A 13,476-nucleotide genomic window follows, 5' to 3' on the forward strand; every position below is an offset into this window, starting at 1 on the left:
TTCTCTCTCTGACTTTAACTGTGTGCTTAATAAACTTTAATGGAGGAAATAACAGATCATGAAAAGAAAACTCTTTCTAATAAATGCAGAAAGTAGTTTGATGTCTGTTTGTTGTCAGCTGTTATAAAGCTCTTTCAGTAACAGACTCCTTCAGTGTGTGAAGCAGAGATCCTGCAGGTCCTTCTGCTGCTGGAACACTTCACCATCAACAACTGCAAATGTACGAGTGTACGAGTATTAGGGCCACATTGAGGGAAGAAACATCTGAGGTTTACACAATAAAGTCACAATATTACGAGTGGTAACTCAGTCATCTCCAGCGTTCCTCGTTTGTTGGAATCAGGAATAAATAGAAACAGCGTCTGACAAAAGTTCAGCTCTAAACGGCCCGTTCGTTCATTCTAATAGAAATCAATCAAAGTGATTGAGTCCCTGATGCTGGCGTTGCGTTCTGTCTGGAGGGTTTAATACATCTCAATACATTAAACCCTCGACCTTAACGTTCAAACTGCACCGATGCTGTTTAGCTGTAGAATGAGAGAGTTTGTGACCCGGCGGCCATGTTGAGATCTGCTGGGGAAATACCAAGCCCCGCCCACCAGCCGGAGCTCAGCCAATAGGAACGCTCTCTCTCTGAACTGACCTGTGATTGGTCAAAGTCTCCCGTCAGGCTAGATGTTCTAAAGTCTGTAAACAGCCATGAGGAGGAGCAGAAGTCTAGTTCTCTCTCAGAACACTTGAATTACAATATACTGAAAGGTTATTATGGGATGTCTGCCCAATGATGCCAAAAATATACTGACTACTGCAGCTTTAATGCTTCATCCTCACACTCTGGTCACAGCGTAGGAAAGCACCGTGCTATCACCAGATGAGGGACGACTTTGTTCACCTCATTTCCTGTGTTTCATGACAGCATGGTGGAATTAGAGAGCTAAGCTAGCTAAGTAGCCGGCCGTCCGTCCAGCAGGCTGGTGGCCAACGGCAGCGCTGGAAAGATAAACTGAGGGCGTATAAATCTGTGGATGTCTCTAGTTAACTCTCCTTCAGTAAAGTCAGTCACAAAGAGAGTCGGACAATATCAGAGAAGCGTTTCAGAGACAGAGAGAAAGGGTTGCTAATAGATTAGCCTTCTGCTAACAGCAGCTAACGGCTCATGTTAGCTGCTGTTAGCAGAAGGCTAAATATTAGCATCATTTCCTCTCCGTCTCTGAAACGCTTCTCTGATATTGTAGCTCTAGAGCTCCAATCACAGTTACTCATCTCTAATGTCTGAGATCTGGATTCAGCCAACAACACAGAGGACATTTAGATGTGGAGCTTTAGCCCACTGCTAGCATTAGCCTCCAGCTAATGTTAGCCCACTGCTAGTGTTAGCCTCCAGCTAATGTTAGCCCACTGCTAGTGTTAGCCTCCAGTGTTTCCTTTAGTTAGCCTCCAGCTAATGTTAGCCCACTGCTAGCCTTAGCCTCCAGCTAATGTTAGCCCACTGCTAGCGTTAGCCTCCAGCTAATGATAGCCCACTGCTAGCGTTAGCCTCCAGCTAATGATAGCCCACTGCTAGCGTTAGCCTCCAGCTAATGTTAGCCCACTGCTAGCGTTAGCCTCCAGCTAATGTTAGCCCACTGCTAGCGTTAGCCTCCAGCTAATGTTAGCCCACTGCTAGCGTTAGCCTCCAGCTAATGTTAGCCCACTGCTAGCGTTAGCCTCCAGCTAATGTTAGCCCACTGCTAGCGTTAGCCTCCAGCTAATGTTAGCCCACTGCTAGCGTTAGCCTCCAGCTAATGTTAGCCCACTGCTAGCGTTAGCCTCCAGCTAATGTTAGCCCACTGCTAGCGTTAGCCTCCAGCTATCACCGTGACCTCATCATGACGTCATCACTAAAAGGGTCTATAGAGACGTTTCATTTCTGGTAGAATACAGAGAACGCCAACTTTCATGTCGGGTTCGGTGTGAAAGGTTTGAACGCAAAAATGGTCAACGAGTATACCCTATAGTCCTTGTTTTCGTTTAGCTGTTTCATTTTGTCCCCGGTGTGTACCGTACGTATGAGGTCCTCATGATTAAACACACAGCTTCAGTTCATTATCAAGGTAGATTTTATTAACATGTTATTATTATTATTATTATAATAATTAGTATTATTTTAAGGCAACATGTACAGCTACAAACGGGGGCGGGGCTTCAGTCTCACAGTTTGGCCTTGCTCATGTGGCCCATGAGTTTCTCCAGTTTGATGGCGAGCGTCATGTCGCCTTTGATCCGCAGCTTTCCCGACATGAAGGCCAGCGTGGGCTTCAGCTTCCCTGAAACGGCACGCAGAAAGACAACACAGCTGTTACCACGGAAACAACACCAAAAGATCTTACTGAGACCATCGCTATGGTTACAGCATCATGTTTCCTACGGCGAGATCAGTTCGTCTATCTCCGTGTTGGACGTCATTCTCAGCGTTACCCTGGACATGGCTCACCTGCGAACATCTTGCTGAAGTCGCCGGAGTCCATCGTCATGACGACGTCGGCTTGGACGGGCGGCTCGCCCTGCCCCGCGCTGCCAGAGCCGCTCTTCAAGTCCAGAAACCAAATGCCCTCGTGTTCTCCTAATATGGGCATAAACACGTTCACATCAATACCACTCCTACAGGATCTCCTTATATGGACATAAACACGTTCACATCAATACCACTCCTACAGGATCTCCTTATATGGACATAAACACCATCCATCCATCTTCAACCGCTTATCCGGGATCGGGTCGCGGGGGCAACAGCTCCAGCAGACATAAACACGTTCACATCAATACCACTCCCACAGGATCTCCTTTTATGGACATAAACACGTTCACATCAATGCCACTCCCACAGGATCTCCTTATATGGACATAAACACGGTCACATCAATACCACTCCCATAGGATCTCCTTATATGGACATAAATACGTTCACATCAATACCACTCCCACAGGAACTCCTTATATGGACATAAACACGTTCACATCAATACCACTCCCACAGGATCTCCTTATATGGACATAAACACGTTCACATCAATACCACTCCCACAGGATCTCCTTATATGGACATAAACACGTTCACATCAATACCACTCCTACAGGATCTCCTTATATGTACATAAATACATTGACATAAGACTCCCACAGGATGTCCTAATATGGACATATTCCTCTTCCTAACAGACTGTTACCTGATAGATCGAACCGATAGATGGCCTGCGTCAACTTGACGACGTCATCGTTGATGACTGCTCTGATGGCGTCAAACGTGCTTTCTATTGGTGCATTGGAGGCTGATGATGATGACGGCGTTTTGGAGGCTGGGGTCGCCCCTAGCAACGGGGAGACAAAAAACGGGTTTTCATGGGACTCTCAGTAAAGACCTTAGGGGGCATCTATATACATACATACACACACACATTTTATATATATATATATATATATATATATATATATATATATATATATACATATATTAATATATGTTTTGATGATTTTATTTTGTCTCTTGAGATCAGCTGTAGTACTGGCAGTAGTATTTACAGTATCTGTAGTAGTACTGGCAGTAGTATTTACAGTATCTGTAGTAGTTACCGTGCTCGACCGGTGTTTCTGCTTCTACGTCCAGGAATAAGTCCAGCATCAGGGGGTGACCTGTCGACCAATCAGAGACCACCATGAGTACCACATGACAGCGTGTAGGAAACTGCAACTACCCATGCTAGGTTAGCGTTAGCTCAGTTAGCGTGCCGTCACCTGGCTCGATGGCGTACTGCTCGAAGTCTTTGACTCCCATCTCCATCAGGATGTCCTCGTCCACCAGGAAGTGACCCGTGTAGTCCTTCGGTCGGGACAGGACGGCGTAGGCTGCGTCCGCCATGATGTCAGTCGTACGACACTGTTTACCGATGTCCTCTCCGCCCAACATATCCATCGCTGCTGTCTGGATCGCTACGGCAACAACACACAGGTCAGAGCACGGTTAGCATCGTGAAGAGTCTGTTAGCATGCTAGTTTACTATGAAGAGTCTATGAAGAGTCTGTTAGCATGCTACTTTACTATGGGAGACTATGAAGAGTCTGTTAGCATGCTAGTTTACTATGAAGAGTCTATGAAGAGTCTGTTAGCATGCTACTTTACTATGGGAGACTATGAAGAGTCTGTTAGCATGCTAGTTTACTATGAAGAGTCTATGAAGAGTCTGTTAGCATGCTAGTTTACTATGGGAGTCTATGAAGAGTCTGTTAGCATGCTAGTTTACTATGAAGAGTCTATGAAGAGTCTGTTAGCATGCTAGTTTACTATGGGAGTCTATGAAGAGTCTGTTAGCATGCTAGTTTACTATGAAGAGTCTGTTAGCATGCTAGTTTACTATGGGAGTCTATGAAGAGTCTGTTAGCATGCTAGTTTACTATGAAGAGTCTGTTAGCATGCTAGTTTACTATGGAAGTCTATGCTAACATTTAGCCACTGACCAGTTTTAGGCCAGAGGGCGTTGACGGCAATTCGACCTTTGAACTCTTCGGCCATTCCCAGGGCGCACATGGACATGCCGTACTTCGTCAACGTGTACGCTGAAAAATAAACAAACCAAGAGACGTGTCTTTAGAACAGCACAGGTGTATGATGGGATGTTGTCTGGTCAGTTCCTATGGTTACCTGTGTGGTTCTTGAACCAGACGGGGTTGAGGTTGATCGGCGGCGACAGGTTCAGGATGTGAGGATTGAGACTCTTCAGCAGGTGAGGGATGACCAGTTTAGACCTGAAACATACAGACGCTCGTTACCTGAAGCTCGTTAACTGGAACTCATTAACTGGAGCTTGTTAACTGAAGCTCGTTAACTGGAACTCATTAACTGGAGCTCGTTAACTGGAGCACATTAACTGGAGCTCGTTAACTGGAGCCCGTTAACTGAAGCTCGTCTACTGGAGCTTGTCTACTGGAGCTCGTTAACTGGAGCCCGTTAACTGAAGCTCGTCTACTGGAGCTTGTCTACTGGAGCTCGTTAACTGGAGCTCGTTAACTGAAGCTCATTTACTGGAGCTTGTTTACTGAAACTCGTTTACTGGAGCTTGTTAACTGAAGCTCGTTAACTGAAGCTCGTTAACTGGAGCTCGTTTACTGGAGCTCGTTAACTGAAGCTCGTTTACTGAAGCTCGTTTACTGGAGCTCGTTAACTGGAGCTCGTTAACTGAAGCTCGTTTACTGGAGCTCGTTTACTGGAGCTCGTTTACTGGAGCTCGTTAACTTAAGCTCGTTTACTGGAGCTCGTTTACTGGAGCTCGTTAACTGAAGCTCGTTTACTGAAGCTCGTTTACTGGAGCTCGTTAACTGAAGCTCGTTAACTGAAGCTCGTTAACTGAAGCTCGTTTACTGGAGCTCGTTAACTGGAGCTCGTTAACTGAAGCTCGTTTACTGGAGCTTGTTAACTGGAGCTCGTTTACTGGAGCTCGTTAACTGAAGCTCGTTTACTGGAGCTTGTTAACTGGAGCTCGTTTATTGGAGCTCGTTAACTGAAGCTCGTTTACTGGAGCTTGTTAACTGGAGCTCATTTACTGGAGCTTGTTAACTGAAGCTCGTTTACTGGAGCTCGTTAACTGAAGCTCGTTAACTGAAGCTCGTTTACTGGAGCTTGTTAACTGGAGCTCGTTAACTGAAGCTCGTTTACTGGAGCTTGTTAACTGAAGCTCGTTTACTGGAGCTTGTTTACTGAAACTTGTTTACTGAAGCTCGTTAACTGCAGCTTATTTACTGAAGCTCGTTAACTGAAGTTTGTTAACTGAAGCCTGTTAAATGGCCGTTAACTGAAGCTCCTTAACTGATGTTCCTTAACTGGAGCTTGATTGCTGAAGTTCGTTAACTGAAGCTCGTTTACTAAAGCTCGTTTACTGAAGCTCATTAGCAACATTTAATGAACAGTGTTCATTAGCTTTGCTGACATCATCTAATAAACAACAGCTAGTTAGCAACAGCTCGTTTACAGAAGCTAATTAACATCAACTCGTTAACTGAATCTCTTTATGAGCAGCTCATCTCAGAACGCTCTACTGGTCTCTGCAGGACCTTAACAGTACTCTTCTCCTGTTCAGAATGTGGTTTACGGGGACGTCCCAACTTGACGTTACCTACCTACGAATCAATACACGGTACAGACGTGTGTGTGTGTTTGTGTGTGTGTGTGTGTGTGTGTGTGTGTGCGTGTGTGTGTGCGTGTGTCAGATTCGTACGTCAGGTAGGTTCCCCTCACGTTGATTCCCATCATCAGGTCGAGCTTCTTCGAGGGCGTGTCCAGAGTTCCGCTAAGATTGATGGCGCTGGCGTTGTTCACCAGGATGTCGATTCCTGCCAATCAGACACAAGCACTGTGATGATGTCACCGCCGGAGCTACATAGCTGTCGGTCTGATCTGGAGACCGAACCGGATCTTTTACTTCTAAACTCTCAAAGAACCTTCACTTTGATTTCTATGATAAAAATATTAATATTTACAGCAGAGTTTAATAAAAATCTACATGAGAGAAACAATATCTAATTTGTATAAAATGATTTACATTACCAAATAAATATTATATAATATTGTAATAACATATATTAATATTAATATAATAATCATATTAACATGTTTAAGTACTTAAGCCATTTTTTAAATAAGAATGTAAAATTATTAAATAAAAAAAATATTTTGAATATTTTTTTTAATATGACATTTTAATACTTTTTACTTTTTAACGTGTCGAATGAGTGATGAGCTGAAGTTACAGGTTTCACCAATAATCTCTGTATTATCTGAGATTTTAGGATATTTAAATTATAACTACGACTGTTTTTTTGGGTAATATTAAAACTTAATTCTCAAAATCTCACATCATTTGCTCCGTTGTAAAAACATGCCAGGCCTGCATTCATTTAGAAAGAGATATAACATATAACATTTTTGTATACAATTTTTTTGTTGTTAAATGTCGTTAACTTCTTCAGTAGTTTCTTTTTAATTTTTGTAATTTTCTTCTAATAAACACATAATTAAGTGACCTTCAGTATTTCTGTTCTAACTGAACTGATTCTCTGATCTGTTTACTTGTTCAGTAATTTATTTTTAATGTGTCATTTCTCCTGTTATGAAATGTTATTTTTTATGTCCGAACAGATCGACTCTGATGTTTTTATTCAACACTGTAAAAAATGTTGTACCTCCAAACTTGTCGACAGCTTTCTGAACGGCTTCTCCGACCTGCTGCTCATCACGGATGTCGACGACACAAGCCAACGCTTTCCCACCGGCCGCCTCCACTGAAACACGCACAGAGAACAAGTTCATTCACATGTGATGCTAACGTAAAGCATGAAGACCGATCACTTTCTAATGTTGGTCACAAACGTCCTGGTCCTCAACACCAAGAAGACCAACGATGGAGCACACGCTCCCATCTGTATCGACGGGACGGAGGCTGAGCGTGTCCACATGTCTGAGGACCTCTCTTGGACCCTCAACACTTGGACCGCGGTCAAGAAGGCTCAATAGTGTCTCTTCGTCTGAGGGGACTAAAGGAAGTCCATCTGTCTCCTCAGATTCTGGTGAACTTGTACCGCTGCACCATCGAGAGCATTCTCACCAACTGTGTCTCGGTATCGTATGGCAACCGTAGGCGCAGTTTGAACTTTCAGGTCGGGGTTCACAAAAAGTAATGTAGAGGGAATGTGATGTGAACGCAGAGAGGTCTAATGTCTTGGGATGTGTGTAGCTACATATTAAACCCTCCAGACAGAATGCAACGCCAGCGTCAGGGACTAAATCAGTTTCATTGTTTTCTATTAGATTGAACGAATTGACTTCAACTTTAAAGTCCGTGTCCACAGGCTACGTCCTCAACACGCGTCCCATTCATTGTCTATGTGAGCAGCCGTGCAATGCATTCTGGTAGCGTGGCGGCACGGACCGTCACGTCGCTCGCTCCTCATTTGCATAAAGTTGAGGTCTAGGCTACTTTATGCAAATAAAAAATATTTGAAAAATATCCGAATTTTTCCCCCAAAAAATATGTGAAAATATCCAGAAAAAAATCTAGAAAATATCCCCAAAATATTAGAAAAATATCCGAAACATATTAGTAAAATGTGAAAATATGTGTATAAAATGTCTGACAAATATGTGAAAAATATCCAGAAAAAAATCTGGAAAATATTAGTAGATATGTGAAACATATCTGTAAAAAATGTCCAAAAATATGTAAAAAAAAAAAAGAAAAAAGAAAAAATACTTGATATAGATGCATTTCTAGGGGGTCCAGTGAGACCCTGAACCTGAACCCTGGGATGGTAACTGCTCCGTCTCGGACCAGAATGCACTGCAGAGGGTGGTGAAAACCGTCCAACGCTTCAGCTCTCACCACGGGGACACCGACTGTTTGCCCTCCAGGCTCAGGAACAGCCTCTTCCTCTCAGCTGAACTCTGCACCGCCCGCCATGATAGCTTATCGGTTCTGGCACGATGTGACTGCAGCCGGGCTTCCTGTGAGTCACTACTGACTGTACATTCAGTTCTAGCTTTGACCTCTTCCACCTGACGGACCCGGTACCGGTACTATCTGACTTCCTGTCTGTGTCTCTCAGCCCCCGAGCCTATTGGTTCCTACTGAATCATCTCCTGAAACAGCTGCTCTCTGTAGTTTCTGTCTGGACCTCAGAGAACCAGCAGCTCTACAGACACTAAAGTCTACTGAGGGATGAAGTTACAGGATTGGTCGGCCGACTGTTGGAGTCTCCTCATTGGTCGTTGCTCTTTCAAAATGAAAAGGCGGAGAACAGTTCTGTGTTTAGGTTTTCTGGGGAGCGTGTCAGAGGTTCATTAACATCATTACATCGTGCTGTTGTTTATGTTGGTTTAAGTTACGTTATGTTGTGCTTCGTATTGTGTTACCGTGCATTCACACCAAGCGCCAAGCACATTTACGCCTCGCTTTCCTCCTGACTGCATCTCACATCCACACGTCGCTACTGCGATATGAACCCAAAATAATAATGATAATAATAATAATAATAGAATAAACGGATCAAAGTGACACACCACTTCTATGATGAATGCTTTAGCTACACATGCTTTAATAACAAACTGAAATACTGTTAACCTGCAGACTGTATGTCATGCTGATACCTTTCACCTTGTATACATGTATAATATACTGACTAGTAAATGTTACCGTTCACTATTACTGAATGTCATTGGCTTATAAGTGAGATATAGAATATATAAGTGGAAAAAACGGTTCACTAAACATGATAGACATGACCTCTGACCTCTGACCTCTGACTATTGGTGGAACAATTTAGCCACAAATTCACAGACTGACCAGATCCGGTCCAGACAGATCCTCCGTTTGGTTTGGTTTGGTTTGGTTTGGTTTGGTTTGGTTTGGTGTCTTGTTATCAAACAAACAGGAAATAGTGACTTTGTTGGGGACTATTTTCAGCGGTGGATTAATCCATATTTGGTGCTCCGTGAATGTTAGCAGTTAGCCTATTAGCTCCTCACCCTCCTTAGCGGCGGTGTAGATGGTCCCCGGTAGTTTGGGGTGGGGTTCGGCGGTCTTGGCGGCGATGACGATGTTCGCTCCGTCTTTGGCGGCCTTCAGAGCGATGGCTTTACCGATCCCGCGGCTCCCTCCGGTGATGAAGAGCGTGCAGCCGGCTAACTTCCTGAAACGGAGAAGAGAAGAAGAGTTAGTTAGTTATCTGTGTGTTGGCTAACTCCAGCTCATGAGGTTAAACTAACATCCACAGAGTCTCCCCCTGCTTCCAGTCTTTATGCTAAGCTAGGCTAACCCCGTCTCTGAACCTCGTGTTCCTGACGTACGTCATCATTTCTGCAGCTTCAGGCTTCATTTCACTCAGTCAGAGTTCCTGTTCGGCTGCTTGTGTTCAGACAACAATAAATATTTGTCTCCCGGAGGTGGGGGGGGGGACGGGGATTATTTCTACAACGTCCAGTTATTCATTAAACAAAAGAAGCCAAAGTTGACAAACTGTCGTCTTTCTGGTTTTTCAAGCTGACTGGTTTTATACTGGAAACCAACGAGCAAAAAGACTTCTGGTAAAGAGACAGCAACAACACAGACAGATGTTCAGGGAAAGAGGTAACACAGAGAAATAATAACACTGAGAAATAATAACAGAAATAATAACATGGTTTGTCCAGTTTGTCTTCTTTAATAAAGGGGGGAAATCTAAAGTTTTTAATCTGTAAAAACTAAAGTAAAATGAAGCTTCATTTGAATTTCACCTTCAAAGTAAAAAAAAATTGATTTAAAATATCAATCTGGTACAAAGACACTTTATTTTTGCAAAATATTGTTTGGAGTTTAAATAATATTTTCAACAACATACGCACAATTTAAATGCGTGCATTTTTTTACATTAATTTCATTGAAAATATTTTGCTTTATTTTCTTGTGTAAACTAAAATTCAGTTGTTCTTTCTATTCATATTGTTGTGCTATTTAGTTCTTTTTTTCATATTTTCTTTTTTTTAGGTTGTTTTCATATACAATTAACAGTTATTACATTTACGTAATTACAATAGTTTATAAACCGATTTTTTAAGTAGTTGAGCTTAGAGACGAACACAATAAGTACACTAAGGGAAACAACCTCAGCATTCAAAATTGAAATAAAATTAAGAAAAAAAATAAAAATAAATAAATAATAATAATAAAAAAAGAATAGAATAATAATTTAAAAAAGTAATAATAATGTTAATACAAAGGAAAGAAAGTAATAATAATAAATTGAATAAACAAATAAGTTAACAGAAAAAAAATTATATGAAATATGTTTAGTTCAAGAAAGATTTTAGAAAAACTTCCCGTTCACTTTTCATCATAAAAGCCCCCAACACAGAAGATAATACAGATTTTATTGTGAAGGAATATTTCCTGTTTGATTATATGAGTGTTGCCATGACAACAGCCGAAGAAGGTGGAAGAATAACACAACATTAATATGCAGGAAGTGTTGTTATCCAGCAAGCTCCCAGCTAAATGAAGAGTTGGCTGCTTTTCACCAAACTCCTGTGAAAACACCAGGTACTACATTTATTTCATTTAAATTTATTTATTTGACTTGATTTCATTTGAATTCTTTGGATTGTTTAAGTATGTGTCCTCCCTTTTTCTCTGAAATTAATTGAAATTATAGTTTAAGATGAAGTCTTGTTTTGTTTTTGTGTTTTCCCTCTCCTCTCTTGTTTTAAGTTGTGTTATTTTGTGTAAAAACAAAGAGACAGCTGTCAAATGAAAATAGAGTAGGAAAGAATGTGATGATGATTGGATAAGTTGCTGAAACTGAAATAAAAACTAAGTTAAAAAAAACAAACCAAAAAAAACATCATGTACTTGTGAAGTGCGTTGCTCAAAGGTCAGCAGACAGAACTACATGCCGTCTCTGAAACACACCAGGTTCTGGAGTTGGGTCTTAGTCTGCAGTGAATAAAGTGGATTCTCATCTTTTATCATTATTCTGTATGTTGGAGCAGAAAACTCAGCTGTAACAACGAGATGACCTTTAATCAGAGCTGCTGGTACCAGACTCCATAGAAGAAAACTGAACTTGTTTAAAGATCACAGTAGTTGGAGAAATTGTGGTACACATATTAACAACCATATTCACATATTTTGGACATGCTCCAAATTAAAAACATTCTGGGAAGAGGTATTTTGAAAGATGTATTCGACCAAAACTTCACTAAAGATCCAAAAATGGCACTGCTGGGAGAAATACTGGAAGGCATTGATGGAAGAGCCAAACAATATCTCTTACAAATATTGCTAACAGCAGCAATTAAATACATCACAATTAAGAGGTTAAAACCTGAAATACAGTTTATGGATTGAGAAGGTATGGGACATTTACCACATGGAACAAATAACATATTCCCTAAGACTCCAAAAAGACACATGTATTAAAAGGTGGAGTCCTGCCATGATTATACTAATACAGTGATTGGTGAATATTTGTATATATCCTGGATCATACTTGTATCTCTGTCTTCCTGACCCAGGTCATCTCTCTAACCACAACACACACCCTTCCACACACTGACCTCTGACCCTTCATCACATTTAGTTTTATTTTAATTAATTAATTAATTTTATTTTACTTTATTTTATTTTAATTCTTTGGATTGTATTAGTATGTGTCCTCCCTCTCTCACTCAGCTGTAACAACGAGATGACCTTTAACCCAGAGCTGCTGGTACCAGACTCCATAAAGGAAAACTCCCTTTTAAAATGACTTGTTTAAAGATCACAGTAGAGACGACCAGAACCAGAACTCAGTCCAGTTTCCGAAGCAGGTGGGTCTACTACCCAGTTCGGCTCATGTAAAGTCCCGATAAGAACAGGTGTTTGTTGTCTTTTGAAGTGGTTTTAGGAGTGAAGTGGACTCTTGACTTGCAGGAATGTTAAGAGCTCCTCCCAGAACTCTGCAGAGAAACCTTCAACTTTCACCGTGTCTTGCTCAAAGGTCACAGACAGAAGGATCAGAACCAAACTACTTTAATGTCTGACACAGAACATGTTCATACACAATTCGGCGTTAGTGAGATCTCAGTCTAAAGCTGCTTAATGAGTAAAATATCAACTAACTCCTCAGTGGGTCTGGGTTTTGTAACGAGCCGTTTGGTTAAAGTCATCTTTGTTCTGCGTGTTTCTGTGAGAAGGAGACCAGACTCACTCACCCTGTGTTCTGCAGCATCGTGAGATCTGAGCTGAAGGAGGAAGGTGGAGGAAGGTGGAGGATCCGTTCACACAGTGTGAAGAATGACAGCAGGTCGTCTTCTCCACCTTTCACCCACTTACACAACCGGAAGTCACCGATCACACGCTCTAATACACTTCCGGTCTGCAGGCAAAGATGCACACAGATCGATGAGATGTTCAACTTTTCAACATTTCAAGATTCAAGATTCAAGATTCAAGAGTTTTATTTGTCATTTCCACCTATAATATATAATAATAATAATAATAATAATATAATATATAAGTACATGTTAATTCTGATCAGTTTACACCGAGTCAGCTTTAAGAAAAGAAAAAAGGTAGAAAAGGCAACGAGGTAATTACAGAACAAAATAAGAAGCACATTCAACTCAACACAATAAATAAATACATTATTACAATATAAAACTCCCTCAGTGTAGTCAATAAATAAACTGAACTACCCTCTGCATAGGAACAATACCCCCACATTACTAATATACAGTATATATACATACAGTATATATATATACTGTATGTATATATACAGTATATATATATATGTATATATATGTATATATATATACATATATGTATATATATACATATATATATGCTCCATGACCATGTTAAAAGAACTTGTAAATAAATAAATAATGTATATATACATACAGTATATATATATATATATATATACTGTATATATATA

The 13,476-nt window shown here is 41.1% G+C and overlaps 1 protein-coding gene across 1 annotated transcript; it reads right to left on the reverse strand.

Annotated features, from left to right (window-relative positions):
* Positions 1–2,081: 2,081 nt before the first annotated feature.
* hsdl2 (hydroxysteroid dehydrogenase like 2) lies at positions 2,082–12,906 on the reverse strand. Its single transcript, XM_037751812.1, has 11 exons — positions 12,749–12,906; positions 9,548–9,711; positions 7,210–7,308; positions 6,246–6,360; positions 4,676–4,779; positions 4,492–4,590; positions 3,772–3,966; positions 3,610–3,669; positions 3,207–3,347; positions 2,474–2,602; positions 2,082–2,306 (listed from the first exon to the last, which is right to left on the reverse strand). The coding sequence occupies exons 1-11, from the start codon at positions 12,763–12,765 to the stop codon at positions 2,191–2,193; spliced, it is 1,239 nt and encodes a 412-aa protein (XP_037607740.1). The 5' UTR covers positions 12,766–12,906; the 3' UTR covers positions 2,082–2,190.
* Between the last annotated feature and the right edge of the window lie 570 nt (positions 12,907–13,476).

Source organism: Sebastes umbrosus, chromosome 19 (assembly GCF_015220745.1).
Source record: "Sebastes umbrosus isolate fSebUmb1 chromosome 19, fSebUmb1.pri, whole genome shotgun sequence".
Taxonomy (NCBI): Eukaryota; Metazoa; Chordata; class Actinopteri; order Perciformes; family Sebastidae; genus Sebastes; species Sebastes umbrosus.

Bases quoted from the DNA above. Each gene is read 5' to 3' on its own strand.
- hsdl2 (XM_037751812.1), bottom strand. The intron at 3,670-3,771 runs GTGACGGCACGC...ATTGGTCGACAG, and splicing joins GCAGTACGCCATCGAGCCAG to GTCACCCCCTGATGCTGGAC. The intron at 2,307-2,473 runs GTGAGCCATGTC...GTGCCGTTTCAG, and splicing joins CTTCAGCAAGATGTTCGCAG to GGAAGCTGAAGCCCACGCTG.